Source organism: Emiliania huxleyi (assembly GCF_000372725.1).
Source record: "Emiliania huxleyi CCMP1516 unplaced genomic scaffold EMIHUscaffold_11, whole genome shotgun sequence".
NCBI lineage: Eukaryota > Haptophyta > Isochrysidales > Noelaerhabdaceae > Emiliania > Emiliania huxleyi.
The window spans coordinates 1,093,428-1,103,829 of NW_005201792.1; the positions used below are offsets into that span (position 1 = coordinate 1,093,428).

At 69.8% G+C, this 10,402-nt stretch overlaps 1 protein-coding gene across 1 annotated transcript; it reads right to left on the reverse strand.

Moving 5' to 3' along the window:
- Positions 1 to 9,397: 9,397 nt before the first annotated feature.
- Positions 9,398 to 10,174, reverse strand: EMIHUDRAFT_309174 (hypothetical protein; the record flags this gene model as incomplete). Its single annotated transcript, XM_005792058.1, has 2 exons — positions 9,398 to 9,918; positions 10,030 to 10,174. 2 exons carry the CDS (start codon positions 10,172 to 10,174, stop codon positions 9,398 to 9,400), a joined length of 666 nt encoding a protein of 221 aa, XP_005792115.1.
- Between the last annotated feature and the right edge of the window lie 228 nt (positions 10,175 to 10,402).

Below are 10,402 nucleotides of genomic sequence, written 5' to 3' on the forward strand. Positions count from 1 at the left end.
GTTCGGTATTTGTTTCCAGCAAAAGGCAACTACCTTACACGCGACGTACGGCTCTTTAGGGCTATTTTCCCCGATCACACGTTATTCTGAACTCGTCACGGCTCCACAAAGCATTGCGCCAGAACCTCCTCGCACGGCGCGGGCGCCTCGGGTGCCAAAGCGCGCAGCCGACGCAACGCGTTCGCCTATCAGCAAAACCGCGTTTGTGCCGCTCCAGCGAGGGCAATCGTGCGGCGCTGCGCAGCGCGCCAGAGCGATCGCCCTCTCGCGAGCTCTGCGCGCGTGCTCTTGCGCCGTGGCCTGCGCTCAAGGCAGAAGCAAGTGGTCAGCGATCGGCGGTTCAGGAAAGTGGAGCAAGGGCTGTGCTGGGGGCGAAGCGCCACCTTTGAGAGCTTCGCGCCCACCGAGCCCAGGGGCGCAGCCTCTGCCTCCGCCAGCCTGAGAGAGGACAGGCAGGGCAGGCGAGGGGGTTGGAGGCGGAGCGGGCCGGTGCGCCGCCACCGGGTGCCGCGCACCGCTGCAAGACGGGAGCCGTGGCGCTCAGCGAGAGCGAGAGCGAGAGCGAGAGCGACGCGGCGGACGCGGGGGACGCCGCCTGCGCGTCCGCCTCGAGCTGCGCCACGAGCGACGCCGCCTCCTCGCCCGCCACCAGAGGCGACGAGCTTCGCCAGAGGCCGTCGACGAGGAAGAGAGCGTTCTCGCCGCCCTCACACGCGCCAACACACGCACCAGCACCGCCCGCCGCGGCGCCGCCCGGCGCGCCTCTCGCGCGGACGGCGGCGGAGAGAGGCGCGAGCGCGGCGGCGCGCATCGCGGATCGCGTCTCAGCGCGGCAGTGTGCGCCGAGCCAGCCGGCCAGCAGACAGGCGGCCTGGGGCTCTCCGCCGCTGCCCGCCGCCGCGAGCGCTGAGGCTGCGCCCGGCTGGCCGCCGTGCGAGTAGGAGAGAGCGGCCCGCGCGAGCGCGCCGCCGAGCAGGCCGGGCGGCACCGGGGCGGCGGCCAGCTCGAGGCGGGCGGAGAAGAGCGCGCGCTGCGCGGGCGAGGTGAGCTCGAAGCACGCCTCGAGCACGCTCACCGCAGGCCCTGCCTGTGCGGCCGCCAGTCTGCCGAGCGTCGCGCGGAGGAGCTCGGCGGCGAAGCTGCTGGCGGCCTGCTCAGCCTGCTGCGCGGGGCTGGCGGCAGACGGCCGCGGGCGGGCGGCGCAGATCCAGGCAGACTCCGCTTCCGCGACGGCCCCCTGGGCGCGCGCGTGGCTTCCCCCGCCGACTCGACCCTCCCCACTCCCCTCGCCACCGGCGGGAAGAGGTGCGCGTGCCCAGCGAGAGGAGGAGGCGGCGGCGGCGGCAGCGTCCTCCGACCCAAAGGCGGGAGCGGCGTAGCGCGAAAAGTGGCGCGAGCAGCCGTACAGCGCACCGCGCCGCCGCGGCGGCTGTGTCGGCGGTGGCGACGCGTTTGCGTCGATGCCGCCACAGACCGGGGAGCAAGCGGGGCAGCAGAGCGAGAGGAGGGCGAGGCGGGTCGCTGGCGGCGGCCCGTGCGGGTGCGGCGGCAGCGAGAGCAGCAGGGAGAGGACGAACGTGACGCGGCTCGGGTGGTGCTGGTACAGCGGCCGGAAAGTGATTAGTTAATTAGTAGTTAATTAGTAGTTAATTAGTAGTTGCCTGGTACAGCGGCCGGTAAGTGCGCAGCAAATCAGTCGCCAGCTGCAGCGCCTCACCGCCGCCTGCGTCACCTCCGCCGCCGCCCCTTGCGCCGATCAGCGCCGCCTCGATCGCCATGTCGACCGCCGGAAGCAGCCTCCTCGCCGCGCTCGAGTAGACACGCGGCCCCGCCCCCCGGCCCGGCAGCAGCGACGCGGCGGCCTGCGCGGCGTCGTCGTCGAGCGGCCTGATTAATTATCCGAAGTAAGTGTGCTGACAAGTCCTCAGTCGTGAGAGAGACATCGCGTCGAGCTGCCAGAGCGCGGCGGGTGCGTCGGCGTGGCGGAGCGGCTCCGGCGCGAGGGCTTGCGCGAGCCGCCCCATCGCGGCGCGCTGCTCCGTCGGCGGCGGCGGCGAGGGCGCCGGAAGCCTCGCAAAGGGAGCGACGAGACGCGCCACCGCCGGGGCCTCGAGCAGCAGCCGGCGCAAGGCTGCGGCGGCGGAACCCGCGCCGTCGGCCTCCTCGAGGCGGGCGGCGAGGATCGCGACAACGTGCTCCAGTCTCACCAGCTCAAGCGCCGGCCCAAGCGCGCACACCTCTGCGAGAGCATCGGCCCGGCCCGCCGCCCCGCCGGCGCCGCCGCGCAGCACAAAGCTCACGGCGACGTGGGCCGCCGCCGGGAGCTGTGCCGGCGGGAAGCCAGCGCCTCCGCCCAGCTGCCGCGCGCTCGCAACGGCAGCGGGGAGGAGGGTCGCACCCGGCGACTCTGCAAGCTCGGCGATCATCGCGCAGACCGCCGCCGCGTGCAGCAGCAGAGACGGCGGAGGAGCGGCGCCGCCGTCTGGGTCTGGCGGAGGCGGAGGCGGAGGGGCGGTCGCTCGGCCAAAGAGAAAGTCGCGGGCAAGCCGCAGCGCATCGGTGCCGCGGTCGGGCGCGGCAGCGTCCGCGGCGGCGGCGGCCACATCGACGACCATCCGCAGCGCGCTGGTGACGGTGCGGCCGAGCTCTGCGGCCGGCTCCGCCTCGCTGCTGCCGGGCGGGTGGAGGGCGCGCAAGCGGCGCTCGGCGGCGAGGAGGAGGAGGGCGAGCGGCTCGAGCGCGACGGCGGCGGCGACGTTCGCCGCGCGCGCCGCCGGCGGCGCGTTCGAGTCCTGCGCCGCCTTTGCTGCGGGGATGATGGGGCGGAGGAGCGCGGCGAGGCACTGGGGCGACGCTGCTGCGGCGGCGTGCGTGGAGAGGAGATCTTCGGCGGCGCCGTGCGCGGCGGGGCAGCGGCTGCGGGAGAGGGAGGCCGCCGCCAGCTTGAGGAGAAGCTGGCTGTCTCGCTCGGTGCCTAATTAGTAGTTAATTAGTAGTTAATTAGTAGTTAATTAGTAGTTAATTAGAAGCTGACTGTCTCGCTCGATGCCGCTGCGGCAGAGTAGCCAGCGGAGGCGGTACGCGAGCAAGTCGAACAGGGCCGCCTACAGTCGGCCGACGGCGGCGGCTCGCAGGACGGGAGACGTACCGAGCCGCCTCGCGGGGGAGGCTCGCACCAGCGCGTGCGACGTCACCGACCCCGCGGCGGCCGCGGCGGCGGCAGAGCCCGAGGAGGCTGCGTCGGGCGGGCACAAGTCGTACACGCAAGACTTGCCGTGCGGCGAGCCCGAGCCGAGGGTCTGCGGCAGCGTGAGGACGAGCCGCGCGTACGACTCGAGCAGCGAGACGAGGGGCGAGCCGCCCTCGCCCGCAGAGAGCGGCGGGGCGGTGCTGTCTGGAGCGGCGGGCTTGAGCTCCTCCTTGATGGCCGCGGCGAGCGACGCCTCGAGGCGGCGGCGGCAGTAGACGTTGAGGTGCAAGAGCAGCGACAGAGGCAGTGGCCGCCCGCCCGCGCGCAGGCCGTGCAGCAGCAGGTCGACGAGCTGCTGCGTGGTGATGTGCGAGGCGAGGCACGCGCGGCGGACCATCGACGCGGACGCGACCAGCGCCTCCGCAGCCTCGACTGCTCGGCTCGACCCGGGCGGGCGGCGGGAAGAGCCTACTCTCTCACACAATGGCGGCGTCTGGAGGAGAAGGAGGGGGGAGGAGCCGGCGGCCGCCGCCGTCCGAGAGCCGTTTGCGGGGCTGTTCTCCATGCCGCTGCTGCCTCCCCCTCCCCGGGCGCGGCTGGCAGCTGAGCTCGACGCGGCGGCCTCGAAGAGCGGCGCGACGGCCTTGTGTGCGTCCTGGGTGCGGCGGGCGAGGAACGGGGTGCGGCGAGGGGAGGGGGCGGTCTCGCTGGAGCTACGGGTGCGTCAGCGAGGCCATCGTGGGGGCAAGGGGTCGCGTGCATCAGCCTGGGGGAGGTGCGAGAAGGTGCGCGAACACGTGTGCGGCCGGGAGCTGGCGAGGGAGGGGGCACGGTGCAAGCTAGGCGCGCAAGCCTTCAGCGCCCTGTCGCCTGACACCTCGCAAGCTGTCCACGCCGCCGCGTGCGCCTCGATCGCCGCGGCGGGAGCCGGGAAGCGAGTGAGCAGGCAGAGGAGCGCGGCGCCGCGTAGGGTGCTCTCAGACGCGGCGGACGGCCCTCCGACGGCGGGCAGCGGTGCCCACAGGCCGGCGGAGCTGCTGGCTGCGCCGTCGCAGCCGAGACGCAAGGCAGCGGCGGGCAACAGCCGGGCCCCGCGCTCCGCGCCCCCAGTCATCTGCTTGTACAACACCGCGGCGTGCGCCGCGACGAGCAGCAGACCGGGCCCCGCGTCCGCAGGCGGCGGCCACAGCCTCCACTCCCCGCCCTCGCCGCCCTCCCCGCCGACGCCCGCTCCGCCGGCAAGCGGCGCGAGGTTGGCAAGCAGCGCAGCCTCGCGCCGGCGCGCCTCGTGGAGCAGCAAGTGGGAGAGCGCCCCCTCGTGCACCCCGCGGTGCGAGTACAGCAAGTCCAGCGACGCGGGCAGCACCGCCGCCCGGCTCGAGCCAAGCTCCGCCTCTGCCGCCGCAGCGTCGGCGGAAGCGCCTGCGGCGGCGCGCCCGAGCCCGCCGCCGCGAGCGGCTGGCTCCCGCTCTCTGCTGCTGCTCGACGCCCTGCCGTTGGCGACGCCGCAAGCACCGCTGGCCGCGACACTCGCGGTGCCAGCACCCGAGCCGTTGGCCGGGTCGGCGCTGGCCGGATGGGCGCTGGCTCCCGCCCCCTTGGAGGCCCTCTTGGAGGTCTCCTGGGTTTGCTTGGAGGTTTGCTTGGAGGTCTCCTTAGAGCGCTTCCGCTTCACGCCGAGACGCGGAGACGCCTCCGAGGCGGCGGCGGAGGGGGAGGGAGCGGCGGAGGGAGCGAAAGCGGCAGCTGCGACTACGCTCGCCGCCGCCACCCGCGCCGCGGTGTCGGCGGCGGAGGCAGCGTGCTGCGCTGTCGCCAGATGCGCTAGCTGCGCCGCGCACACCGCCGCCTCCCGCGCCTCCTCCTCGAGGGCTGCAGCGGCCGCCGTCGCCGGCGCACGCGATGCGGGGAGGGCGGGCGGAGGCTGCAGCCGCGGCGCGCGCCAGTGGGCGATCTCGGTGGCAGCCAGCTGCACCGCCGTCGCCCAGCCAGGCCCGTTCTGAGCCCTCACCGGCGGGAGGAGGAGCGCCTGGGAGGGAGGGGGGCAAGGGGCGGGGTGAGGCAGCTGGGAGGGAGGGGGGGCAAGGGGCGGGGTGAGGCAGCTGGGAGGGAGGGGGGCAAGGGGCGGGGTGAGGCAGCTGGGAGGGAGGGGGGGCAAGGGGAGGGAGGGGGGGCAAGGGGAGGGGTGAGGCAGCGTGGCGGGCAGCCGCAGCCCGCGACGCGGCCCGTGCATGTGCGCGAGTGTCGCGAAGACCCGTGTCTCGGAGAGAGCTTCCCGTGACTGAGGCGTCCAGTGGCTCTCTCTCGCTTCCCTCCCCGACCCATCTGGACAGCGCCATCTAGACAGCAGCAGCCTCTGCCGCAGGGAGAGGAGGACTCTCCCGCGCGGCGCAGCCACGGGCGGCGGCGCGTGGGAGGAGGAGCGCCATCCAGTGCAGCGCCCCCCGGCCGTCTCCGCCGCCCCAGCCCCAGCCCGCCGACGGCCGTGCCGCGGCCCCGACCAGCGTGTCGCTCAGCTGCCGGAGCGAGCCCTCGAGGCCAGCGATTGCACCGCCCGCCTCCCACTCCTCCGCGCTGTCGCCTCCGCCGCTGTGCAGCTGCGGCCGCTGCTGCAGCCTCGCCACCACGCCGGCCCAGCGCAGATGCGGAGACGCGTCGCCCGTCGCGGAGGTGCCTCCTCCGCCTCCTCCGCCTCCGGCCGCCGCCACTGTCTCCTCTGCCGCCGCCTCTGCTGCCGCCGCCGCGAGAGCGGCTGCGAGGCTGCAGCGCACCGTGTAGTGCGAGCAGATCGTGGCGTGGCGAAGCCGAGCGTTCGCCTCTTGGCCAGGCCCACCAGCCGCACCCGCGATCCTCCGCTCGCACAGCCGCAGGGCGTCGCACAGCAGGCGGGCGCTCTCCCGCCTCAGCTGCTGTAAGCATGCGGAGGAGCGACCCGGCTGCAGCTGCTCCAGCTGGGTCTCGGGCGACTGCAGCACGAGCAGGACCACGCGCAGCGCGCCAAGCAGCCACGCGGGCGGCTCTGCCAGCGGGTCAGCCGTGACGGCCGCCGCTTCCGCACGCAACATGCAGAGCGCGTCATGCAGCGATTGCAGCGGCGTGCCGGCACTCGGTTGCGCCGCTTCAGAAGGGAGCACTTCGCGCGCCGCGCGACCCAAGGCACCTGGCCACGCGCGGAGCACACCGAAGGCGAGAGAGAGCGCCTCTCGCGCCTCCATTGCCTTGTCTCCGAGTGCCCCGTACTGAGCGAAGGCAACCGCCGCGAGGGCGAGGCTGGAAGGCACGGGACTGGCGCGCACTGGCTTAGCTTGGGATGAAAGAAAGAGAAGGTTTCGCGCGGGAGAGGTGACGTGTGAACTACAGGTGGTGGGGAAGGCAGCCTCGATTGCCATACAGACATGGGTGCGAAACAACGACAAGACCAAGGTATGGGCAGAGGAACGAGAGAAGAACATAAAATTCTACACGGGAAAAGAATTTTACGAGCGCTCCCGCTTTTGGGTGCCTCTGTCAGTGTGCCCAGTGAGAGACTGCTGGTGAGAAGCCGGAGGAAGGTCGCTAGTCGAGAGAGATTGCCAGTGGAATAGGGAGTCCACCGTGCTGCGAGCCTGTCGCTGTCCCTTGTCAGGAGCAGGAGAACTAGGAGAGCGCAACCAGTAGGAGGCCCGCGCCTGCCCCCGTGCCGCCGGGTGCAACCTGTCCTATACGAGAGAGGACTCCCTGGGACCCTGTCGTGTGGGTGAACCCTGCCCAGCCCCCCTCCGTGTCGCGATGCGCTCCCCGCTCCCGTCCGTGTCCCTGATCGTCCTTATGTACACCTTATAAGATCCTGCTCGTGCAGGTGGGGACCCTGTCCTTTTCCCACCCCTCGTTTGGCGTGCCCGTTTTATTTATTTATTTATGTCCAGTCCGAGCCTGACTGTTCTTCACCTTCCTACATACATACATACATATTTTGGGTGGCGGTCGCGCGCTGCCGACGGCGCTCGCCCGCGTTTGCGGCGCTACGGCGCTCGCGGCGCGCTCGTGGCGTTCAGGGCGGCTCGCACACGCACACGCACACACACACACACACACACACACACACACACACACACACAGAGAGAGAGAGAGAGAGAGAGAGAGAGAGAGAACACATGCATGCACAGACACACAGCCCCTTCCCCTCCCCCCCAAGACCTTCCCAAGGGCGAGGACACGCGCAGGCCGCACCTCTAGTGAGGCCGGCATAAGTGTGTGGGAGACTCATGCCGCCGCCCCTGCCACCCCTGTGTCAGTGTGCCCGTGGTAGTGAGAGACTGCCGGTGAGAAGCCGGCGGAAGGTCGCTAGACTGAGATGAGACCGCCAGTGGAGTTGGGATTCCAACACACACTTGCCCCCTGGTGGTCTGGCACTCGGCGTTATACCTACTGGGGTTAGGCTGTTTTTCTTTTATTTTCTGAGCCTCGGGGGGGCGGGGGGGAGGGGGGAAGTGGGTCCCCGCGGTGTTTTTTCTTTCCTGTCAGTTTTCTTTCTATAACGAGCTTTTTCTTTTCGGTTTCTTTTATGGCAGTAAAAAGAAACGGAACTTTGTCGTTTGTGCGGCAGGCGCGGGCTCGGTCGATATCCCATACTTCGACTCACATCTTCACTGCTGCGGTGAGTGCCCGGGGAGGCGCGGCGGCGGGGTGAATGAAAAGGTCTCAGAATGCACAGAGAAAGAAAACTGGTAACTGCAGGCCGCGCTGCAGTTTCTCTGATCGGGCTGCTGGCGGTGTGAGCGCGAGACGGCGTGGTGAGGCGTGAGGCAGGCTATTGTTGTGGGGTGCGGGCTGCGTCGTTAGGCGTATGCGTGCACATGGTGCTGTATGCTGTGTACTTTGCTGTGTGTGCAGGCAGGCTGGCAGTGTGTGCTCTGTGCTGTGTGCAGGCAGACTGGACAGCGGACTGAACGGATGGCGGAGCGTGCGCGCAGCGTGCCACGCGCGCGCCTCGTGCAGTGCAGACCAGGCGCGTGGCGGCAGGGGCGCAGCGCGGAGCACGCGGGCTGAATGTTCAGAACAAGCAGGGCTGCTGTGCAGTCTGCATGCAGACTGCACAGCAGCCCTGCTCGGGTAACGTAGCGCGAGCTCGGTGGCCTGCGCGCGCGGCGTGCCGCCGCGCGCGCCTCGCGGTGAAGCGTCTTGCCGGTCGCGTCGCGCTCCGGTGCGGTATGGTGCCTGAAGAAGGTGCAGGCGCTTGTGCAATGGGCGCTGACTGCAGTGAGAGGTGCACTGCGGCGCGCGCGTCGGCGTGAGTGGTCGTGCGCCTGGGTCTGGTGGTGCGAGAGGCGCGTGGCTGGTGCGGGCGGCGCGGGCCGGCCATGGGGCGCCAGCACAGGGCAGACGCACATGGCACAGCTCTGAAATGGCGCTGCGCGTGTTTGCGTGCGCGCGGGGACGTACGCGCAGTTTTCACGCGGTGTGCGTGGAGAAGGGCATGAGAGGCGCCGGCCGCGCGTGGCTCGGCGTGTGGGAGTGTTGGGGTGCCCGTAGGCGCGTGGGAAGGTGCCCGAAGGGCGATCATTTTCGGGGTGCTGAAGGAACTGTTGTTCACAGCTTCGCAGAGTTGCGCCGAAAGGCGGGAGAAGCCGCGAGAGCAAGGGATCGGCAGGCGGCGGCGGCGTCGCAGGTCAGGACGAGGCAGAGGAGAGCGACGCGACAGAGGAGGAAGCGACAGGAGGGAGAACGACGAGAGTGGGACGACCGCGAGGTGGCATGAAGGTCGCAGCGAGAATCGGCGAGGGACTGCGAAGGGAGATAGAAAGAGGCAGACGCCCAAGGGTTTGGGTGGGCGACGCCCGACGGCTAGCTAGCTAGCACCACAGTCCACACTCACAATCTCCCTGTGTGGTGGCGGCGTGCCGTCCTCCCATCCATCCCGGGGTGTCTGTTTTCTTTCTTTTCTTTTTGGCGCGCACTGGCCACTAACACATGTTGGTTTTCAAACTCAATCTCTCTCTCGGCCTCTCACTCTCTCTCTCTCTGATGTCGACTCTGATGTGAGGTGTGGCGGACCAGCACAAAACCCCTGTGTGGCGGACATCGGACAACAACAGAAAAGCGCAGCAGCCAACCACCACCTTCCCTTCTCGACGCCCTCCCCTTGATCACCTAGCCCCTCACGCATCTTGAACCGACGCAGCGCTCCGCAGCGCCACCAGGGGAGGAGCGGCCCGGCAGCTCTGCACACTAGAGGAGGTGCGCAAAGTCGCCCTCGAACTCCTCGCGGTCGCGCTTGCGTGCCGCGCCGTTGGCCCCGTAGGAGCCGAGCCGGAGTTGGGCCCGCTCTAGCCAGCCGTACAGGAGGTGGCGGCAGCGCTTGTGGGCGAGCGCGGCGTCGATCGCGTCGTACCAGAGCTGCAGGGCGCGCATGCTCTCGGGCGGGAGGCGGACCACTACCGTCGTGACGGGAAAGGCGTGGAGGAACACGGCGGTTAGGGGCACCGTGACGCGGTCGAGGGAGGAGCAGCCGCGAAAAGCGTTCTGTCCGATGGAGATGAGGGCGGGGGAGAAGACGATGCGCTTGAGGGATCGGCAAGAGAGAAAGGCGTCGCTGCCGATGTGTCTCACGCCGGCGGGAAGGGCGATGTGAGTGAGGGAGGTGCAGCCCTCGAAGGCTCCCGGTCCGATCGTGCAAAGGGTGGCTGGAAGGGCCACAAACTGAAGGGAGCTGCAGGCGTAGAACGCCGCGTCGTTGAGGACGCCGAAACCTTCTCGCCGGGGCCGAAACCTTCTCGCCACGCACTGGAAGGCCCGGCCGAGTTCGCATTCGTGCGAGAAGGTGACTGGAAAGGGCCACCCGCACTGGAACGCCCGGTCACCTTCGCCTTCGTGCGAGAAGGTGACGGAGGTGAGCGACCTGCACTGGAAGAACGCCCGGTCACCAACGGCCTGGATGGAGCGCGGGCAGACGACGGAAGTGAGGGAGTCGCAGTCGGCGAACGCGGCCGCCGGTATCGATGGCATGCCCTGTGGCAGGATTGCGCGACCGGAAATGACAGGGACGAGTTGGATGCCTCTGCCGGGGATGGCGGGCCGGTCGCTTGCCACGGAGATCACTTCCCAGCTGCTGCCCGCGATTAACCGAGGCTGCGCGTACGTGTAGAGAGCTCCAGAGTGCTGCGCAGCAAAATATGCTTGCAGGAATCGAATGTCGTCACTCATCGAATGCCTCAACAACGACACAAGCCGGCT